The sequence below is a fragment of the Trachurus trachurus genome (assembly GCF_905171665.1).
Source record: "Trachurus trachurus genome assembly, chromosome: 22".
Classification (NCBI taxonomy): Eukaryota; Metazoa; Chordata; class Actinopteri; order Carangiformes; family Carangidae; genus Trachurus; species Trachurus trachurus.
Genome location: NC_139907.1, coordinates 24292576 through 24315865, shown reverse-complemented (window position 1 = coordinate 24315865; position 23290 = coordinate 24292576). Strand labels below are relative to the sequence as shown.

Below are 23290 nucleotides of genomic sequence, written 5' to 3'. Positions count from 1 at the left end.
TCATTTACGTGTATTATTATCACTAAAGGAGGCAGGGGAACAACTAAAACATTGACACAATGAGCATGTACACAATACTGTATAATTGAGCCTTGACCCACGCACCCCTCCTCAGTGTCAGCAGAGAAATCAGAAGCAGTACCTTCAGAAAGTATTTTTCATATTCTGTTACAGTGCAGCCTGATACTATGATAAAACATGTCCCCTCATTAATCTACACTGCGATATCTATGATGACAAAGCCAGAACAGAGTTTTAGAGCCCACAGTCTGTGGTGAAGGTGCATGAGAAGGGTGGGATTAACTGTGCATTAAAAGTAGTAAGGCCATGCTGAGGTCAGTTTACAGATGTTGTCAGTCTTACAGAATGTACTACACACTGTCTCTAGACCAGATGTCTTTGCAACACTCCCCAGGTTGTTTCTTACACTATCATGACTCTCTGGTGTATTGTCAGTTGGAAAAAACAAGCTCTTTGGTCAAGGTTAAGATTGGGATCTATTTGTCTCATAGAGAGTATTGACTCAAAATTAGTAGGACAGTTCCCCACCTTAACTAGATGCTACAAGTGTCTATATCACATCACACCAGTGGCTACAAGCAAATACTGCTGAAAACCCATGGAGCAAGGATCAACAGTATCAACAGTTTACTCAGTTTATACAGTTTACTGCGGATATGTCATCACTTCCTGATTGTCTTCCATTTATTATTCACTTTGCTCTCCCCTCTTGCTGTCCTGTTTTGTCCAATCCCTTGTCCATAAATACATTTGAAAGGGCGCAACACCGCGTAGCAGGAGTGTTGTGTAAAATTTAATGTTCATACTCATAGACATTGAGCTCCAATATCTTGTCATCTGTCTTTTCTTTTCTTTTCATTTTCTTTTTTACATTTTAATTTTATTAAAGCTATTATAATACAAGGACAAACTAAGGACACAATACAGTACAAAACAATACCAGACACACTTAAAGATAGGGGATAGGGAGGGGGAAAAGATGCAGTACCATACTGTGTGTGTACAGTATGTGCAAGCACTCTAGAAGTCATAGCCTCACACACAAGATATTTTCCAAGCAAGTCATACTGTTGAAGAGAATCAATACATATACATGAGACTGAAGTAAATACAGATCAGGTTACCAACTGATAAACAACCACTCCTTAAATGTAGCTAGCTGTATAAATACAAGGTTACAAAGTAACCAAATGGCCTTGGTGCAAAGGATCCACACATTATGTTGGGATGCGGGCAAAGTGTTGCGATGTCAAGAAAGATCTATGTCCCATAAGCCTTCCTCCCTCCTGTCCAAGTCCAACAAGGCAGATGCAGCCTCTTCCATGCTCACAAGACTCAGAAATTCCTGCAGCCAGTTTTCTTACTTTCCAGTTCATATTTGAATTGAATTGTCCTCTATCTGTGTATAATAGTTATAAGTCTGATAACTGGTGAATCTTAGGACAGGTGCAGACTAACCTTTACATTCATCTGTATTTCCTTTTAAATGTCATGCTTATCATTTTTGCTATAATATAAGTAGAGCACAGCAAGACCCAGGCTGTCAGGACAGTCAGACAGTTTGAGATTGAAGAGTTCCAGTCCTAGGCCATTGAGACTTGAGCTGCCGGGCCACAGGTGTCAGTCTGTCTCTGCAATGTCGATTCTCAATTCAAAATTAATGAGGCGGTGAGTCTGTCTCTGCTGAATGAAATCCAGTCTGTGTAAACTGTCTGTTACACAACTTTTATATAAATAAAATAAAAGAATTAAGATCTGATAAAAATTCAAGAAAAAAAAGGTGTTTTTAAAATATTCAAGGTGTCTTTATTACTAATTTATGACCAGTGTTACCTACATGGTCGTTTTAATGTATGACAAGTGTATGAGTGAAGCGCTGGACATCTGGCTTCCTGTGTGACAGCTCTGCATGACGTAAAGCTGACGACCCTGCTGGCCAGGCGTGGTGAAGTAATTATTAATTTATAAGAGTGGGATTCTTTAGAGACGGGAGGGGGGGGGGGGACAACATGGCTCAAACACATGTAGACCATATTTGATCCCCACAGTGTGTGTGGGGAGGACGGCCTATACGTGGGACAGATGTGTGTGTACGGTCCACAAAGTGAGGATCAAGGATATCAGCTGCCAGATGGAGAGGTCTGAGCCTTAGGGAGGTTCTATTGTATATCAGTGTAAAGAAAGCTGTAGGAGACACACAGGAATGTGTTTGTACATGAGCGCCCACTTCACTTCACGGTCCACGTGTAGGTCCAAGTTGTTAGGGTTTAAAATTGTGACCTGCACATCTACTGTTCCAAGCTATGAGATAATAACGGAGTGTTACGAGACAGAGTTGTTTTCGTGGTAAATTCATGCAAAGCTGCTGATGCGCGTTCCCGTGGGGGGCAGTTTTTCAGCAAGCAGTGCCTCGAAAACTACTCTGTCTCGTAACATTCCGTTATTATCTTATAGCGTGGTGAATGTGCAGGTCACAACTTGTCCACCAGAGCGTTTTGGAGTTGTTGGATTGTGAATTTAATGAGTTTGATGAGGGAAACCAAGATCCCATTAGCCTCCGTAGTGTAGCTCTGAGCAGCTCGCGGCTCTGCTCCGCCGTTCTAAAAATAGCTTGCACCGACAATTAAAGGTAACAAACCTATACTCCTAAAACTATAGGGATTATGGCAATGGGCCAATTTGCCAAAACGTTGAACTATCCCTTTAGGGTTAGGGTTCAGTACACTAATTATATCCATAAAGAGGAATGTAGAGTAATGACAACCCATCGACGTTACTCCATCGTTGAGCATCCGAAGTTCTGCGTCGAGGGAACGCGTTGCTTTGCAACTCACTGCCATGCCGCTAGGGGGTGTCGTATTTCCTGACCTCCTTGATTAATCTTTCTTCTGCTTGGTCCATTGTTTACCGCTCCACAAAAACTTTAAAAAAGGTGGTGTGGCAGGAAGAAAGACCGGAGAAAGCAACTACCGGAAATGATGTTCTAAGCGGACCAATCACAGCCCTTGCGGTTCGCATCACCGCAGGATTTATTGGAGGTGCACGTCAAGCTACGGCATAGGTACGCTGTCAACATGACGCTGAACCATAAATTATACCATTTTATTACACGGCTCTATTGAATGCTGCTCTCTGATTGGTCCATCGCTGCGTTCTGCGTTATTTCTGTATAAAGACCGTCATCAAGTATAACAGACCGTTGCTATGGACGCCGCTCTGATCAGAGGAGCACAGAAAAGAGAAACTATTTAGGATATTTACCTATGTTTCATTTTTACCGTCATTAAACAGCTTCGGACTAATAGTGCTGTTAGATAAATGACTTGTAACTTGTTACAAGGAGAGTGGAGGCTCCTTCCACATTATGGCTGGAAACCAAACCTGCGATCAGAGCCTCTGACCCGGTGTCACAGCTCTCCTTTCGTCTCGGTGGCACCGCGACTCAGTGACACAAACGCACCCCGTAAACAGTAAAGTTAACCTCTTGTTTATGACAGAAAAGACTACACAAAATACACACACCATAACATGTGTATGGTAATCCATCGATCCACTGATTGATTATCAAAGGCTTCAAATGCACGACCGGGAGGAGGCTCAGCAAAACAGCGGCCGTGACTGGTCTTGCAGATGCGCTTTGCGTTTATTTTTCCATAACAACCTCCAAACTATACATTATCCCTTACCAGTCCCTCCAGGATTCTGGCTTTTTTTGTGATTATTGCGGCCTAAAATGCCTGAATTTGCGGCCACATTTTGAAAAAATTGTGGTGCATGTTGCGATGTTTTAAGCCCTTTTGTTGCGATTAAATTGCGGGAGACAGTGAAAGTTGCAAAAAAAAGTTGCAGTTTTGTTCTGAATAATTAAAAATCAAAGGAAAATTGAAAATTTTGAAATGTCACAAATTAATGTGATATCATGTTATACCAGCAATTTTCCACTTGTTAAGAAAGGCACAGGAAAATTATATAGAGTTGAAAGTTGTTTTACTTAATTAAAATGTCTGTTTAAAAATCGTGGTAAAAGAACTGTTTTATTAAAACAGTCCAGTCTTTGAATAAAAAGGGGAGGGTGGCTACTCAAGTCCAGGGCCAGGGCCTTAGGATGGGGGAAGGGGCACCTGGCCGCCGGCTGCTCCACTCCGGCCCTGCAGTGGCGCACTCACTGGATTCCCCCTCTGCGAGTGCTGCGGGGTTGACACAGCCTCGGGTGGTCAACCAGGACAACTCACACACTCAACACGTTCAACTCAGCTTGTGTTCCTTTACTTATCACTTTGTGCACGTTGTATCAAGTTTCTTGCCGTCAGCCCAGCCACGCTGTTCCTCCGTGGACTCACTTTCAACCACCGCTCCGTCCAGACTCGCACTCTCTGCTGCGTAACTCGCGGAAAGCACCGACAATTGGTCCAATTTGCGGAAAAGTTGCGGTGATTGTACAAAATTGCAAGATCGCAAAAAATTTGCGGGGATTGGCTGAATTTGCGTTAATTGTTGCGATCGCAACATCGCGAATTCCTGGAGGGACTGCCTTACATGTCAACCCTTGTGGCTCTCAAAGGTGGGTCTTGCGCTAAGTGGGCTCACCAGGGGCTGGGGCTCTGGAACCTGGAGAGGGCCTGGGTTCTGTTCAGTGACAGATCCAACACCTGCAGGTGAGGGGACACATCACAAGGATTACCAGCCCCCAGCGGAGCACCGCAGGGCTCTCCCTGGGAAGCCAGAGGGTCACAGGTCACACAGGGGAAAGCGCTGACGCTGGAGAAGGAAGCCTTTCAGACTAGACTAATCAGACTGTGTCAGACGTTGTCAGCTGAGCACTTGGCCCTTCAGTGTACTCGCGTTCACACTGCTAAAGAATGCGGCCACATGTGGCCCCGGACCACCTCTGACTGTGGTCTGAGTGATCAAGCGTCTTTGATCAGATCCCTTTAACAAGTACGTGTGAAATTAGTCACCACAAGCGAAGACATGACTGACCCATCTCTGCACAAAGCAACACCTCTCCCCTGTGTTTCCACCACATCATGGGCAAACATTTGCTTCTTATTTTTGGAAGAGCATTACAACCTGGTCGGCCTTGCAGTGGCTTTTTCTATTCAGGCACGTCGGATGCCGTTGATGCTTGGCCTGCTGCACAAACACAGGAACCTGAAGATAATGAGAGTAAACAGCAAAGGCACTGAGTGAGAGAGAGAGAGAGCTGACAGAGTGGGTAAATGTGTGGCCTCACTGATAACCTCCAGAGAAAACAAGGTTTTATGAAGTAGAACCAGTCCACAGGACAATAAGGAGCACAATGGTGGGTAAACATCAGTTGTCTGAGAGCAGAGGAAGGTCATCCTCTGCTAATGATGCTGTGGTGGATCTGGACACTCGAGGAATTTAAAGACTCGAGACCTGGAAAATTTAAGAAGTGGTCTGCAAACGCTTTAGATGGCACTGTGAAGAAATGTAGAGAAATGTGGAAGTTATAAAAGATGTGTCCTGGATGTGTTGTTTTTATTTCTAACCTCAGCTTTTATGATGTTGTTCTGCTTTGCGATCAGCTTTTGGTGTTCAAGAGTCTGTGTCGGGACAGATTTTTATGACTGGCTGTGGAAACAGAATGATCCAGGGTCAGTGGCTGGAGGGATTCAGAGCTTCTGTTATCAAGAAGAGTAAAAACATGGTCACTGCGAGAGTAAAGGACTTTTGTTGAATTTAAGTGAAGATATAGAAGTTAAGGTTACACATGTGAGTTTTGGAACAGCAAAACCACTCCACTGATTTATATAAATGTACTGTTTGTTGTTATTTATCATGAAAGAAAACTAGTTCATGTTTGAAGTGTTTAAATTGTTTAGAGATCAGATTTATGATAATAGAAATTTTGATCAGTGTTGGAAGGTAATTTAGCTTTTATGTCTAGCTCTCTCCAGGGTCATTGTGTTATTCTGATGATGAATAAATAAATTCATCACTGATTAAATAATCTTTGTTTAGTTAACATGAAGCTATAATCGCATGTGATTCTCAGCTCTGAGTAGTCTCACTATGACAGGTTTTGATCTGGTCCTTGGAAATTAACTTGATCAATATCTGCATTAATTTTTTTTTTTGACCAATCAAAAGTGCTACATGTTCTCTAAAATCTGGTAGAATTTGATAGTGCTACTGCTAAACTTTCCAGAGTTATTGGGCTTTTTATTTTGCAGTATCTGCACCAAAACAAAGGCAAGTGCAGTATTTGCAGCTAAAACCAAGGCAAAGTGCAGTATCTGCCATAAAACTATCAAAATTGATCACAAAATATGCCATTAAATGGTCAAAATTGGTCTGAGACTTGGTAGTTATTCATAATTTGATGCTTAAACCTGACAAATAAAAACACAAAAAGCTGTTTTTCTCAGTTTTGCATTTTTGCAGATCTGCACTTTGCCTTTGTAAGGCAGCATGGATTAAACTCATTTCTATTAAAGCAGAAGTAAGCGACATTTTTGTGTTAATATAAGTCTTAAATAGTTATATCTTCCGACAGCAATCACTTACATAGAGTGTTTGGACCGAAACACGGGTCTCTCAGTCACTCTGCTCTGCTCTGAGCCGAGGAGAAAACTTTTCTCGTATCCTACAAGTTTTATCCAATGAGGAGAGAGAACGGCATGAAGGGCTGTGTGTGCAGCCAAGGGATGCGCCTGAATGTGGTGACGTAGGGACGAGGACCAATAGATCCATGACGAGGGCGGGGGCTGCTAACTCCATCGGCTGACAAGAAGTTATGGTGCGTTCAAGGCAACCCGTAACTCGTGTTTTTCCGACCTGTGAAGTCGTACCAGTTCGATCTGGTACGAGTTCACGGGTCGGAAGTTACGAGTGGCCGTTATAGTGACTTTCACAGGTAAAACAGGTCGGAAAAACACGAGTGGGTTGCCTGGAACACTACAAAGTCGTAAGTTGTGACTTGAAGCTGTAACTTACGGTTTCAAAAGCCTTCCTGGAACGCAGCATTAGCCAAAACGACCGGATCGCTTACTTCTGCTTTAACCTCACTGTTGCATTTTCTCACATCAAAATCAGAACTTAACTTGTGGTTCTGAAAATAATGAATTAAAAGTAATTCACAGCTCTGCCTCTTTCTCATGAAGACGATCAGAGTCAGGTGGGTAAACCCAGGATTAACTGAGCCAATTTCAAACAGTTTTATAGTGCAGATTACACTACAATGTTCGGTTCACTGAAGCCAGATAACAAAAAAAAAAGTTATCCTGGGTGTGTTGAACTTGCTCCGTAGTACAGGGCTCTGATGGAGTACTCCTGTAACCTCACTGGTGCACACACTGATTCAAATTACAGCACAGGAATGTTCGGAGTAATGGAGGAACGTAGGGAGCACTCAAAGCACAGATGGCCCAGCTGGTTGACTGCCAGTGTGTCTAGGACTTCTTGTGAGTCTGACAGAACCAAAACAAATCTCATCCATATGAGAACACCAGTACTTGTTGGTACAGTGTACTTCATCTCAACTGTTGTGGACACATAACTACATAGGTCCACAAAATATATGTATTATTTGTCTCTCTGACACTGGCCACTGACACAAGCATCTGTGTGTGTGCCAACCACAATGGATGTCTGTCAAGGTGTCTCCAAGGTGGTGGTATCCTTTGAGTTGTATGAGCGACTCAGAACCTGACAGGAAACAACACGTTTCCACAAAATCTCCTTCATGGAGATACGCCTTATGATTTATTCTTTCAGTTTTAAATCTAACTTATAACAGTGTTTCTTTTATACTTTATGTCTAATGGAAACAACTTATTGCTCTTGGCTTAAGAAGTGCTATATGGAGTATGTAAAGATGTTATGGCTCCCTCCTTATGTGCCTTGCAGCTGTACGTTTGGCTCCTACACTGTAACAGTGATGTGGCAGTAAATCCCAAAGTAAATATTGATGGCCGCTCAGCCCCAACAGGAACATAAATCAGTTCCCGGTCCACAAAGTTTCTCATTTATGGTGTTTTTTTCCTGTTCAAAGACCTTATTCTGTGTCTTTCATGAGGTTGTACTGCTTGCTCTGATGCACACTTGGTCAAACGTAGTGAAGACAAAGTAAAACGATTAAGCAGAGTTTTCTTTTTCTTGCACAAATTATTTCTGGGGCTCTAAATGACACTGGAAGAAATGTTTGCAACTAAACCCTTTTAAACTTAAAACATTTAGATATAATCCACTATTCCTAAAAAATTGAAACAAGGTTATCATCTTTCACTCCAGTTTTTCCATTCCATTATCTTCTGCTTTTCCAGGGCAGGTCATAGTGGCAGCAGGCTAAGTAGGAGCCAGATATCCCTATCTGGCAATGCTTCCTGGGAGATCCCAAGGTGTTTCTAAACCAGATGGAATATGTAATCCCTCCAGTGAATTATGGGTCACACCAGGGGTCTCCTCCCAATTGGACATGCCCGGGAACCCTCCAAAGGGAGGCTTCCAGGGGGCATTCTTATCAGCAGTGATTCTACCCCTAATTCCCACAGGACGTCCTAACTACTCACACTATTTCTAAGGTTGAGCTCAACCATCCTAGAGGAAGAGAATTTCAGCCTCTCACAACAATGATCTTGTTCCTCTAGTCACAAGCCAGAACTCTGGACGAATGGTGAGCAATGTAATGAAGAATAATAGAAACACAAACTTCTACTTTCACATGGAAATCAAACAATTCTCTGCTGTGTCTTATGCATCCATCCACCACCTCATCCTGACATTGACTCATCACTTAGGTCCTGTCATTGTTACAGGAACACTTATTGCTGCCTCAAAAAAAACCTAACCATGGGTCATAATAACCTGCTGCATAGACAGCCTATAGGCTCGTCTTATACAGGGTTAGACTCCATCAACAATCAATCAAAAACATCCCTTAATACTTGTTAGGATTAATTTAAATGTAAGCAATACAACATTACAATTGATATATAATGCTCTGAACTCAAATGTAAGAAAGTTTAAAGGGATACTTCAACATTTTGGCAAATTGGCCCATTGCCAGAATCCCTGTAGTTTTAGGAGTAGGTTTGTTACCTTTAATTGTCGTTTTTTTAGAATGGCGGAGCAGAGCCGAGGTTAATTCATGCAAAACTGCTGATGCGCGTTCCCGTCCGCCGGGGCAGTTTTTCGGCAAGCAGTCTCTATATTTGCCTCGAAAACAACTCTTGTACTGTCTCGTAACGTTCCGTTCTCATAGCGTGGTGAATGTGCAGGTCACAACTTGTCCACCAGAGCGTTTTGGAGTTGTTTGATTATGTATTTGATGACTTTGAAGAGGGAAACCAAGAAATCCAATTAGCCTCCGTAGGGTAGCTCTGAGCAGCTCGCAGCTCTGCTCTGCCGTTCTAGAAATAGCTTGCACCGACAAATAAAGGTAACGAACCTACTCCTAAAACTGTAGGGATTATGAGATTGGGCCAATTTGCAAAATTTTGAACTATCCACAACCCCCCCCCCCCCCCCCCCCCTCCATAAAAAAACCCCCAAAAGGTATTCTATATCGTTCTGGTATATTATTTTCATTTAGTAGGTCTGCTTATACCAACAGTGGCAGTATGTTTGTTGTCACTACTAATAGTAACCTACACTAGACGCTACACTAGACTACACCCACACACTGATGGCTCCAGTGATAATGAGCCCTGACAGCAAAGGAGGTGCAAATTCTTGGCGCTCCCTGTGGGCCCAGGATGCCGCTTCAGTCATCTCAGGGGGAGACAGAGGGGTTGGGGCATGAAAGCTAATATTTGGGAGGAGAAAGAAGGCGTGCAGGCAGTTTGGACCCCTGCAGGGTGAACTTCACATTGCTGAGAGCAGCATCTGTGGTCATTTGCTTTACTTGCCCAAAGATCCTCAAGTCTCTGCCTCTGTCTAAGTGAACAGAATCATTTGTCTGTAGCAGTCCAACATTCCCGTTTAATAAAACGATCAGATTTCCTGCACCTAAATAAAAGTAAGTAAAGACTGAACAAAGCCAAGGTTAGGTGTGTACTTGAACTTTTTATTCTCAATCACTGTGCACAACGATTTTATTTCCTCAATAAAAAACAATGAATTATCTAACTGTCAACCAGTAAACCATTGTTTTGTGCCTATTATGTTAGCACCCCCTACTGTTTCACTGTTTATAACCACATCTTCAAAACAAATATAGAACACAACAGAGTAAAACAAGTGGCATGAAACTGAATGCCATAATTATTATTGCTTTGTTTTTTTTCCATAAGTCTTAAACTATCTGCAATCTGTAAATTCACAGAAATAGGATGTTAAAATCTCATTTTCATGTATTTCCATTTCAGACTTTTAACACTATAAAATGGCCCATGAACCTGTCATTACTCTACTTTCATGCTGAGACAAGGATATGTTGTTGGAAGATTTTGATTAAAGGTGGCAAAGAAGAAAGAAAAGAAAAGAAACAGAAGAAGGCGAAGGCCGGAGTCAGCTCCTGGGCCCCTGGCTGATACTGGAAGTGGATCAGTATCATAGTGCTGACACAAGGTCTGCCAGGGGCTCAGAAGCAGCAGAACAACAGCCCTGAGGTTCCACACCACAAGCCACAGACCCTCACGTGGTGGGCTACATGTTGTGAGGTGAAAACCTCTTAAACCAACTTCTGGTGATTATCATGTTTTCACTTCAGAGAATGTTAAGAGGGTCTTCAATGACTGAAAGGATCTAAAAACATGTGTTCTGCAGACATTGGGGCAGGACTTTTGGGTACATTCTGCGCTGTTTGTGACCCATAGGCCTACATGAGAAATCAAATACCTTATTTTGTAAAGGTTTTGCATCCTCACACAGAGGATCGTGTTGTTGACTAACTGCTACTGAAACTGTATGTAACTCAAAGCATCTGCTTCCTCTGTCTTCTTGTTGAGCCGAAATCAATCAAACATCCAACAGCCCAGCATTCATTAAAGTCCGCAAGACAATTCTGAACTTGAGTGAGAAGCTGGGGGCTGAAGCAGTGGAGTTATAAATCAGCACAACACAACACTGCCATCTAGTGGCTACTCATAATAACTGTATCCATCCATAGCCAATATGCAGTCTACAATCTCTAGAACACACCTTTTCCTAGTTTGGCACAGTTCACCTGGTTTGTCTTTTGAATGGACAGGTTGACTGTGGAATCATTACTGACATTTCTGTTGTTGCCTGTGATTAAACAACAGTGGAAACAATTTAGGATTTTACAGTACAATAAAGCTATCGCTCAAAATTACAATCAAGTTCAAATTTTGAAATAGATTTACCTCAGAAGAACTGGTCTGAATGAAAACGTAAGAGACTATATTATTGTTATTAGTAGTATTAGTCATTACACCACATTCATTACACCAGTGGTTTTTGCCTGATTTGTATTATTGAGGAGCATTAGAGTTCAGGTTGGGTTGGGAAATTTAGGACTGATATGGAGGTGCAGGGTGAGAGACAGAGCCTCATATTGTTAGGGTGCAATGTGTTTAGTCTGGCTCCAGCTACTGAGAGTGAGTGCTCAGCATATCAATGAACTTCCCAGCACAGAATAAATTTTCCCTCAAACAAACTCCAACTGGCTGGTATCAATTGTCTGTCATTTTGGACTTTGGCTTGGTGTTTAGGCTTACCCCACATCTAGCAACCATGTAAGATCTAGGACTGGTTGTTGTCATTTAGACTTTAATTATAATATCATAATGTAATAATAAAAGTAGGCTATAAAAAGAAAAAAGAGTATATTTTTAAAATCCAACACTCCATTATGAATGATGTTTCTCTGTTCAATCCCTTTCATGGCAGCCTTTTAAAGACCACTTGGTGTCAGCACTACTCTACATTTTGTTGAATTAACTGTACTCGTTTTTGCTAATATTTAGCACTTACAGCGTACAGTTATCGATGTGAACCAATAACAAACTGAAATGTCCAAAGAAAAAACGTATTCCCTCAACAGGCCCCAGCGAGGATCGAACTCGCGACCCCTGGTTTACAAGACCAGTGCTCTAACCACTGAGCTATGGAGCCGGTTGTACAGTATGTCCTGGACTTCCGGGTTTAATCGTTAATACTGTACCGCGTGGTGTCTGTTACAAAACGTATCCAGGTTGTGTACTATGTCGCACTATGTCGGAGTTTTATGTTTAAACGCTACTGAGTAAAACAGCCTGTATCTGAGTGCTATAACAATGACCACAACACTTGCTGCGTCGAGGCGAAGGTGAACTCACAGCAAGTGGGACGTTCGTGGGAACAGCTGTATCAGAGAAGTGTAGCTACTGTAAAAGAAAGATAGTAGCCTGCAGCCAGATGGTGGTCATCGACGAACTTGGTTGAATGTTAACAAGCCGACCCGAGATAAACGCAGTCAAGTTGATATGTTGCCTTCTTGAAGCCCTGCTGGGGATTTTTGCTCTCTCTTCATTTGTGTATAGTACATAGCTACTGTAGTGTAGTCGTGAACGCTCTGAATCTCCACCCACTACCAGCGGTGTGTGCGGCCGTTTGTTGTCAGGCTGGAGCCTACGTAACCGGCGGAGGAAAGAAAACATGAGTCAGGTCAAGATCTACCCACGTTGCTCGGCTACCTCTCTTCTCTTCTCTTCTCTTCTCTTCTCTTCTCTTCTCTTCTCTTCTCTTCTCTTCTCTTCCTCCGACAACATCTTGGTCTCTTTGGCGCCTCTGCAGTTACAAACATTGCAGGACTAAGAATACTGAGCTAGCTAACCTGTTAGCAGAGATATTGATGTTTTTTTCTTCTTTTTTTCGTGAAGAGAAGGGAGTCAGGATAACAAGGCGCACATGTCCAGGTGCGTTCAGATGACGTCATCAGGGGAAATGTGTTGCAGTACCAGTTTTGACCACCAGCTGCTCAACTATTCCCGGTGGCATTGCCAAGTAAATTGGTGAAACACAAGCTGTTTATTCCTATTGTTAAACAATTACACTCTAGACAGAGTTGTTGAAAAAGTTGTAATGTTGGCTACTCTCTCTTGTGTGATGTTGCTGAAGGTGCTTTTCCACTGTCGTCTGCGTTTTCCACTGAGACCTAAGTCCCAATATGTAGCCTAAATCAATAAATGTAGCCTACTACCAGTAGTCTTAAAATTACACATACAAGAACAAAGATTTCTTCTCAAACATTTTGATTATGCACGGTGAAAATCAAGGATCAAGAAGCAGTGTTGGGCAAATTTTAAAAAGTAGCCTATTAGTCCTTTTAAAAGTAGCCTAATCAAGTTGATTTCCCCATTTCAGAGGTAGGCTATTCGGTTATGTTGCTATTACATTATAGGTTAGGAAGAAAAGACAATCGGGACAGTGGAGCGAGCTGGCACTGTGTAGCCTAGGACGGGTGCGGGGAGCGGAGAGACTGGGCTGGACCATAAATCAGCCGCCCCGCTTTCACCCGTTGCCATTCAGATTTGAATTTCCAACCAGTAGTCTGTCTAACGCTACAGTAGTGAGCGTCTTTCTCTCTCCTTAAATTGATTAGAACCAGCTGGGTTTATAGACTAGAATGCTTTTATTGAAATCATTTTACAAAAATTGTACCATCAGGATACAACCAGACATTCATTCAGTGGGTAATGAACATTCAGCACATTAGGAAATATTACATTCAGACACATATTATTATAAAAAGTTTTTTTGTAACAAATCACTGAAAAGCCAAAATATTCAAATTAAACGATACAGTCCGTGATAAAAAAAATTAAAAATAAACTCTCATATAAACATTTAGCTTTGAGTAAAATAAGCAAAGTGCCACTGCAGACATTAGTGAAGGAAAAGCATGGATATAGTTACAGTGTTGGCTATCACCATTAAATTCCAGCTGTCAGGTTATCCCATAAATAACCACATGAAAGGATTGTCAGCCCACAACAACTCCTGCTTTAGATTTTGCTTTACATGTGGGTTTAATAAAAAGGGGGAAAAAGTACCATACGCATTTATGATGTATAACTCCATTGTAGCTGCTGGACACATTATGGCATAAAGTTATGTTGTTTTGTTTTACACACTTGTGGGTTACCCATGTTAGATTAGTGATTGATTTTTTTTAGACAATGGGTTTAATTAAGGTTAAGTAGTTACACATTTAGACCTGTACAACATAGTCCGAGTTGCCACAGATCACCCCAGCATCCTCATAGTGGGCGCAGTTATGTGTCCCCACGCCAGCGTGTGTGCAGTCCAGCAGGGTGGACTCTGTGCCATCACACTGAACATCATCCAGTAGAATACGCAGATCCTTCCCCTCACCGAACTCTGAGTTCTTAGCTGCTTTCAGAGCATACTGAAAACCTAGCTGCCGACAAACCACTGCAGCGTTCTTGGTGGTCCATAGGTCGTCACACACAGTGCCCCATTCGCCATTAACAAAAACCTCTACCCTTCCACGGTCGCTGTGGCCTTCGGTGTCTCCAGACAGCCTCACCCTTCCATTCTGGAGCTCGGGTGCAGTTTCTGTTCTGGACTTTCCCTTTCTGCGCCGACCTTTCCGCCTCGGTTGCCTGGGTGGTTTGGTGGTAGTTGTGGTTGGTGAAGCGGTGGTTAAATCTGGTCCCAATTCACCTAGGCGATCAATTAATTCTTGAAGCCAGTCATATGATTCTGTGGGTGGTGGCTCAGGTTCGTTATTGTTTGAAGACTCAACACCAATCAGTCCTAATGGAGGATCAAAGGAAAAGGTGACCAGAATATCAACATAAACACATTTTTGTCACACATTTGATCAGATTTAGCCAGTGACAACTATAGACACTCACTTTCCTGAGGCACAAACTTGATGAGATTACTTTTCACTCTCACAGGAAGAGGTTCATAGTGACACTGCCTTGGTGGAGCACGTCTGAAAAACAATAAACAACAGTAAAAAAAAAAAATCAATAAAAAACAACAACTTCCAATTGTGGCTGTAATGATGCCAGAACACCATGGATTGATGCTGCAACACTTTTTCCATTCAAGAAATAAGCACTAGAAGCCAAATAAGCCAAATACACAGCCAAATAAGCACTAGAAGATCCAGCGGATCATCACTGAAGTGTATCCCTCGTAGAGAGCTAATACAACCGAATGAGGTATGATTGATTTCCATACATCATTCATTACGTGACAAAAAAATCCATGGCATCCAAGGAACATGGTCAGTTAACTAGTGAAGATGAAAAGAAAAAGAAAAAAGTCAGCATCCTTCCAACGGTTTGTTTCCTCTCCTCTGAATGGATGTTTAGGCTACAATGTGGCACACAGGTCAGTAAATGAAATGAGTCAAAACACAATACTACTTGTGTTCACTCATTCAACATTTTGGCAAATTGGTCCATTACCATAATCTCTATAGTTTTAGGAGTAGGTTCGTTACCTTTCCTTGTCGGTGCAAGCTATTTTTAGAACGGCGGAGCAGAGCCATGAGCTGCTCAGAGCTACGCTATGGAGGCTAATGGGATTTCTTGGTTTCCCTCATCAAACTCATCAAATACACAATCCAACAACTCCAAAGCACTGTCGTGCACATTCACCACGCTATGAAATAATAACGTAACGTTACAAGACAGAGTTGTTTTCGAAGCAAATGCAGAGACTGCTTGCTGAAAAACTGCCCCCGACGGGAACGTGCATCAGCGGTTTTGCATGAATTTGCTTCTAAAAACAACTTGTGTGCAGAGCACAACTTGTCCACCAGAGCGTGTTGGAGTTGTTGGTTTGTGTATTTGATGAGTTTGATGAGGGAAACCAAGAAATTCCATGAGGTAGCGTAGCTCTGAGCAGCTCGTGGCTCTGCTCCGCAGTTGTAAAAATAGCTTGCACCGACAAATAAATGTAACAAACCTACCCCTAAAACTATAGGGATTATGGCAATGGGTCAATTTGCCAAAATGTTGAACTATCCCTTTAATGCTATGCTAACTACAATCTGCTAGGCCTACATCCATGATGTGGTACTGAGTTGGGATGTTTGTCTGATGTTCCGTCACATTCCCAAATGAGTCTCAAGTCAGTCATAAATGTGATCATGTGATTGCAGCTGATTTATGTAAAAACACCACTGTAGAGCCGTTACATAACTTTAGAAATGAGTCACAATGTGGGCGGAGCATCGGTATGCTTTAGTATGTAAACAAACAGCGCTACAGGTCTGCTTCTAATATCTCCAAAGAGACAGGCTGTTCTGAAGAAGAGACAGAGAGCTAAGCTAAGTGTGATCACGATACTGCACGACACGTCCCTCATGCTTGCTGAGCAGGAGATGTCTGTATTTGTAATCATGAACAGATGTGCGTCTTTTATGCATGTCCAATAAGCTGAAACCGAGCTGCAGATATTGACTCATGAGCATTGAGCGGTTACCAAACATGGCAGGTTACATTTAATTTCTTCATGTAGTGACGGTAAATCTGGAAAAAAAGCAATGTAATGCTTATATTAGCCCACCTTGAGGGATCCACCACTTTATAAACAACTCCCGAAGGTGACGTAGCGCTCGGCACTCCAGTGGACATGAAGTATAGCTCGCCTGATGGAAAGAAAAACAAAAGGCAATGTTAGCCGACACTAGTCACTAATTCCCGGCGTAGACAGAACATTCCGGGTATCGTGGGCTGCTTTGAGGTTGTGTTTAGGAATTACCAGCTTCATCCTCAGCAAAGGAGATGATGTACTGGTGATAGTTGTTGATGAGTCCAGGGAAGGCACATGTCAGGCCCAACCCCATGCAGATCTCATTGTATTTCCACTGCCTCGTGTTTCTGTCCTCCTGCAGACTCATCAAACGCCTAGACAAGGAATAAAGTCCACAGTCTCTTATGTGCCGTACATCCCATTTTGTTTTATGACAAGGTGTTGTATCAACCTTTATGCAGTACTTTGATTTTTTACTATATGCAATTTCCCACAGTACTTGTATACAGCCTAAAGGAATATGCATGTAGTTGACAGAAAGCAACACAATTGAATTAAATTACATTCTCATCAATGATTAAACTAACAAAGCCTGCACCTGGTTCTTTAGTGTGAGTTTGTTATGCCCTCAGGTTGGCATTACAATGTGCCCCTAATCAAAGTACCTTCTGCTAAAGAAGACATTTAAATGACTGTCATATTTACATTTAAATTCATGATGTTCACTATTAAAACTATCACATTATGTGTTTTTGTATACATGTTTAACTTAAAACTGCTTGTTTTTCCTGCTATTGCCCCTGACATAAGAGTTATATGTATGGACAAGGTAAAAAGCAATGTGATTTTCTTAATACAAGTAGCGTGAGTTGGAGTCTCAATCTGAATCTGAATATATTCTGTTGCACTAAGGCTATAGGCTCTGCCGTTTTAAGAGCTGTATGGGAAAGTTTTCCTTTCTTTACTCAGCAGCTGTCTTGTGGAATGGCCTTCCTTTAAATCTTAAAACTGTTACCTCCTCCTACTCTCTTTTTAAGTCCTCAATAAAAAAATGGTTAGCCAATCGATAAATTAAATCAAAAGAGCAGTGAAGCACTAGATTATGTAGGCTATTGTTTGTTTGTATGTCTGTCAAATGTTTTGTTGTTTTTGTTTGGGACCTAATCCCCTTGTCTTATCTATTTCGTCTTGTTCTTTTTCTTCAATGTGGTAGTCTATGTGTCCTAGTGTCATTCCATGTGCTGTGTGTTGTCTTCCTTGTTTTAATTCCATGTTGTCTACCATCTCACAGGACCACAATGGAAACAAGCCTTTTGGCTTTATTGTGTTTTAATCCTTTTGAACACTTTTTAACGTTGTTCAATAAAGTTTTCAATTCAAAATATAGATGATGGAAAATTAAGTACAATGGTAGAGGGAGTGTAGGAAAAGAAATTCTAAAGAGAAAGGGTTTCTGGTTGATACGGGCCCAGAGGAACTCTACTTGTCCAAACTAGTTCATAGACCACATGTCATTTCTGTAAGAGGGGCATCAAACAAACATCTACCAACGTTTTATTCAGGCTTATATCTGATATTATATTGTTTCCATTCCTAAAAATCTTTTCACTGCTGTTCTGAATCTTACCCGCTCATGAAGTCTCCAAAGATGTACATGCCGTTCAGGTTGGGGTATTCACAGCCTCTGTACACGTAGCCACCGGTCACTGACTTGCCCATCTTGTGGGGGTACGCATAAATAGGCAGGACATCATCTGTGGAAAAAAAAAAATCAAAAGGTCATTCTTTGTATTCTTTATGTTAATCTGGATGAGCCACTTTACAGTGAAGGCAGTGAGTTGACATCCACCATTGAAAATGCCTAACCATGTATTTTTGGCATAAATTTGCCATCTTGTTTCATGTCAGGCTGTACTGTCTTAGAACAGCATCTCATCTCCTTTCAGTGTATTTCTTTACATGGCTGTGACAGGACAGGAAATATCATCATACCACCTCTTTGAAGAGACATGAGTCTTCTTGAGGACGATGATAATGTAAGTCCAACCTGACACATTCTACCTGTTTGGCTGGGCTTACCGTGTAAATCATTGAGCAGTGTAGTTACAGTTGTCCAGAGAATGCCTACCTAATGAGCTGTTGGCACACAGCTTCTTATCATAGCAGGAGAAGCCCTCTTTAGCTCTCCAGCCGAAGTTCCGTCCTTTCTCAATAATGTCAATCTCTTCAAATTTGTTCTGGCCAACGTCCCCACAGAAGATGCGTCCTTTCCCCTCTTTGGTGTGAGGGTCTCCCCTGTCTACAGAGCACCTCCACATATTGCGGACACCATAGGCATAGACCTCAGGTCGAGCTCCTCGCTCATGTATGAAAGGGTTATCTGGAGGTACTCTGTACAGTGGGCCTCTCTCATTGTTATCCACATCGATCCGAAGAACCTTACCCAAAAGAGCTGACCTGAAATAGATGTGATAATATAAAAAATGAGCAACACTTATTACAAAGATGTAATCCAAATATTGTAAAAAAACAAACTAAAACAAAACAAAATGTATAGATTTATTATGACACAAACATGCATCCAAAATTTCCCTAAGCATTATTCTTAGGTTTTCTTGCAACCACATCAATTCTTTCTTTTTTTTAAATTTATTTTTGGGCTTTTTCACCTTTAATGATAGGACAGTTCAGAGAGAGACAGGAAATGGGAGGCAGATAGGGGGGGGATGACATGCAGGATAGGGCCACTCGACGCGGGATTCGAACCGGGGCCGCCTGCAGTGAGGACTACAGCCTCAACACATGGGGCGCCCCCCACATCGATTCTTTGATACAACCCCTGGCAAAAAATTATGGAATCACCACTCTTGGAGGGTGTTCATTTAGTTGTTTAATTTTGTAGAAAAGGGGCAGATCACAGACATGCCACAAAACAATTTCTATTCAAAATGCCAACCTTCTGGCTTTAAGAAACACAAAAAAAGCAAGAAAGAAAATTGTTGTAGTCAGTCACATTTTTTTTGTTTAGATCAAGAAGAGGAAAAAAATATGGACTCACTCAATTCTGAGGAAAATATTATGGAATAGCGTCAAAATAGAAAACGTGTTTTGAAAACAGAAAATTAACAAAATCAAATGAGGAACAAATGGGTGGAAACTGTAGTCAATGTCTGTGACTGAACTGTAAGAAACTGCCAAAAGGAAATGGGATTTACATACAAAAAAGAAAAACGAAGGCCATCATTAACACCTAAACAGAAAAAAAACAAGGTTACAGTGGGCTAATGAAAAGCAATCATGGACTGTGGATGACTGGATGAAAGTTATATTAAAAATTAAACAACTAAATGAACACCCTCAGAGAGTGGTGATTCCATAATTTTTGCCAGGGGTTGTAGATACATGGTTTTTCAGATCAAATCATTTCTTACTTGTTCTGGGCATTTCCATATTTTCCAAATGGATCCCCTGCCATTCCACCATCACCTGTGAAGATGTACAAGTAACCATCATCTGCAAATAGCAGCTGCCCTCCATTGTGGTTTGATGCAGGCTCATCGATCTCCAGAATAACCCTGAAAAGACAGTGGACATGACAAATACGATAAAACAATTCCTCATTTTCTTTATTCTTTAGGGTACGTGCTGAGTTCTATCACCAAATCTGGCTCTGCTGTCCATACCTACCGCTCAGAGGTGTGATCCACCACATTCATGTCATTGGCTGTAACATGGAACTCACTGATCCTGATCCTCTCATCAAAGCCCACCTCCACTGAGTAATAAACATACAGCTTCCCATTGTATTTGTACATGGGGTGAAAGGTGAGTCCCAGAAATCCTCGCTCATCCCCCTCCCATGCAGACGTTAAGACGGCCTTGGTAATGTTCAAAAATGGTTTCTCTAGTTTGGACCGGTCGGGAAGGTAGGTCCACACCAAGCCCACCTGTTCTGCTATAAAGAACCGGTGTGTACCATCATTGGCGTGGACCATGGCTAGTGGGTTCCGCAGACCATTGGCCACTTCTTCTAAACAGAGCTGCAGACAGCCATCCGGGTCTGACTGAACCCGGCCCAGATTCTGTGTTAGCCTCTGGTTGCTAAGGATGTGTGGGTAGCAGTAGTCCATGTCGTCAAGTGCCAGGTATTGGCAGAGACGGGTCTGGTCTCCCTTGACTCTGGTGATGTGTGGGTCGTCAGACAGGAGAGGGACGGTGATGCTGCACTTGGTCCAAAACTGGGAGCAGTAGTCTGGGCAGAGACCAGGGATGGTCCGGACTGGGGTGCTGGGGTCCTCAGCATCAAAGAGGTGAGCTGCATAGGGAGAACACTCCTGAACAAGATGAGCAGAAGATGAGACACAGTAGAGGCTGTACACACAACAGAGACATTAACATTTAAGATGATATGGCAGAGTCATTTGTCATTCATTCATTTTAACAGATAAATAAGACGAGGTCTAAACCTAGTATCTGTCTGAGCAGTCTTCAAAGCTATTATGCTGCTGTAAACTTCATTTACTAAACTCCAGAATGTAACAGACTTATTTAAAAGTAGTGTATTTGCTTTGCCAGGCTCAGTGTTTTGGAAGTGTTCCTCATCTTCCTTGCAGTTCCTTGTGGCTTGGACATAAGAGACAGTAGGCTTTTGTTATTTGTGAGCCTCAAAGGAGAACATGGGATGAGTTATTTTTAGTGACGTTCGGCATTCCAGCAGCATTTTATATCTTGGATTAAATCTCAATAATCTACTACACTGATAACAAAAATACTAAGGTAAGGCATTATAGAATGAGGGGTCAATGTACATTCAGACAGAGGCATTAATGGGATAGGAGCTTTAAGGTGTTTTTATAGAAAAAAAATTGTTACACAATTGACACACTAAGGAAGTAAGCTATACACACAATATGCTGAATCTGCAACAAATAAAGTAATAGTCATGTGTCCATGAATCACCGATAATAACATTTTTTTTTTTTTTTTGAATATCAAGCACATGTATGTTGTCCTTTTCTGTCTCAGGAAGTTTCCCATTCAGTGATATAATATGGGAGATGTCCTTATTATCAAAAGTGATGTTACCTAATATATGGTAAGCATTAAGTTTAAACTGTAAGTATAAAACATAAATATGTTACATACATATACATAACATATATGTTATTTTCTTATTAGTTTTAAACATGTCCTGCTGGAAAATTGATATCATACTTTTGGTCACTATAATATAAACGTATAGGCTACTGACATGCTATGAGATACATGTATCTCATAGCATGTCAGTAGCCTAGTAGCACATATTATGTGCCTTCATAACCATATTGTATGGGCTAGTTATATGTCCATACTTTACAGATGAGTTTCTTAGGCATTAGCCTACATATGAACCCACTTCGGAGTTTAAAGGGAAATCTGTGGTGACCTTTACCTTCATTTAGCTCTGTCCCCTTCATTTAAGTTTTGTGTTTAATCATTTACCATGAAACCATATTATTAAACTTCTTTTCACTGTTTTGTGTCAATGCAGAGTCAGACCCTCACATAGCGAATCGCCCCCTACTTGTTTAAGTCTGTTATGCTGCTGTCTGGAGTCTGGACAGACCCTTTGGCACATGATGGAGACGCTGTGGACTGCGCCAAGCGACCTTTGTCCGTGCATGCCTACCTGGCAGAGCAGCTCCACGACGAAGCTCGCACAGTTGGCATACCCATAATAATCAAAGTTGTCCATAATCTGGTAGTATTTCGCCATCAGCTCCTGGTCCTTCTGATAATCACAGCAGCCAAAATCCTTGTACATTACGCAGAACTCGAGCTCCCTGACCGGTCGGAAAGGCGGCTTGAAATCCAAACACTGTGGGTGTAACATTACAGGTGCGACCCAGAAGCTCGACAAACACAAGATGCCAAACGGCGAGATCCACGGTAGCAGACCCGGGGCTTTGCCGTACCATCGCCGCATTGTGGCGTAGGTTGGAGACCATGGAAGACAAAGTCGTGCAGATCGCGGCTTCCTGTGTGCACTTTGCTCCTGTTTGTGGCTCTGACGTGGTGAACCCAGTGTCTGTCAGCCGGGGCTCTGTGGACCGAGAGGCTGAAGCCAACAGCTGTCCCAATGCATGTGCACACACACAGTGGGAGGAAGCCAGCAGTCTGAGGAGCCAGCCATTCCCCTCCACCCACCCACCCACCAACCCACCCACCAACCCACCAACCATCCCTAACTTATGTCAGCTCTCCTCGAGAAAAGCTCGCACGCAGTGCATCTTGGGGTTCCTCTGTTATTGTAGTTTCTTGGGTTAAACTGTCATCTTTGGTTGGATAATCATGAACGTGACCATCTCTTGCCCAGCAGAGGGCGACCCTGTCATTATTAGTGTAGCTAGGCCCAGTACAATGTTTGGTGAGGCAGTGAAAGAGTCAAAGAAGAAAACAGAGTTTTTCCACAGTCTGTATTGTCCATATCCAGGTCAGCAGAAGGCGGAGATGAATGTATTCAAACTGATGTAATGAGCAGCATACAGCGTGGGGAGAGCACAGCAAACCTCACTTCAAACTGCTGCAGTGCAGTTATTATAGAACATGACTTCAGAATATTAATATTTATCTGAAAGAAGACAAGTAGCCTATCACTCTTTTGTGTTCACTCACTTTAGTCTCATGATTTTGCCCAAGTGACTTTTAATAATAATAATAATAAGTCAAGGTCTTTGTGTTTCTGAAAACAAAAATGTTCAATCCTTTTAATTCTGTTTAGTTCAATTCAAGATCAATATGAAAGCTAGCTACTCAAGTAGGCTAATATGTCAGTTTACCCTAATTACTGCTTGAAATAGATGGA

The 23290-nt window shown here is 42.0% G+C and overlaps 1 protein-coding gene across 1 annotated transcript; it reads right to left on the bottom strand.

Moving 5' to 3' along the window:
- Window positions 1–14075: 14075 nt before the first annotated feature.
- hhipl1 (HHIP-like 1) lies at window positions 14076–22505 on the bottom strand. The gene is made up of 9 exons (XM_083998230.1): window positions 22115–22505; window positions 20134–20780; window positions 19878–20021; window positions 18575–18903; window positions 18074–18200; window positions 16675–16820; window positions 16480–16561; window positions 14811–14893; window positions 14076–14709 (listed from the first exon to the last, which is right to left on the bottom strand). Exons 1-9 carry the CDS (start codon window positions 22409–22411, stop codon window positions 14141–14143), a joined length of 2424 nt encoding a protein of 807 aa, XP_083854356.1. The 5' UTR covers window positions 22412–22505; the 3' UTR covers window positions 14076–14140.
- Window positions 22506–23290: the final 785 nt, after the last annotated feature.

Bases quoted from the DNA above. Each gene is read 5' to 3' on its own strand.
- hhipl1 (XM_083998230.1), bottom strand. From the start codon at position 22,411: ATGCGGCGATGGTACGGCAAAGCCCCGGGTCTGCTACCGTGGATCTCG. The intron at 20,022-20,133 runs GTAGGTATGGAC...CTGTCTTTTCAG, and splicing joins GTGGATCACACCTCTGAGCG to GGTTATTCTGGAGATCGATG. The intron at 16,821-18,073 runs GTAAGATTCAGA...TTCCTTGTCTAG, and splicing joins TTTGGAGACTTCATGAGCGG to GCGTTTGATGAGTCTGCAGG.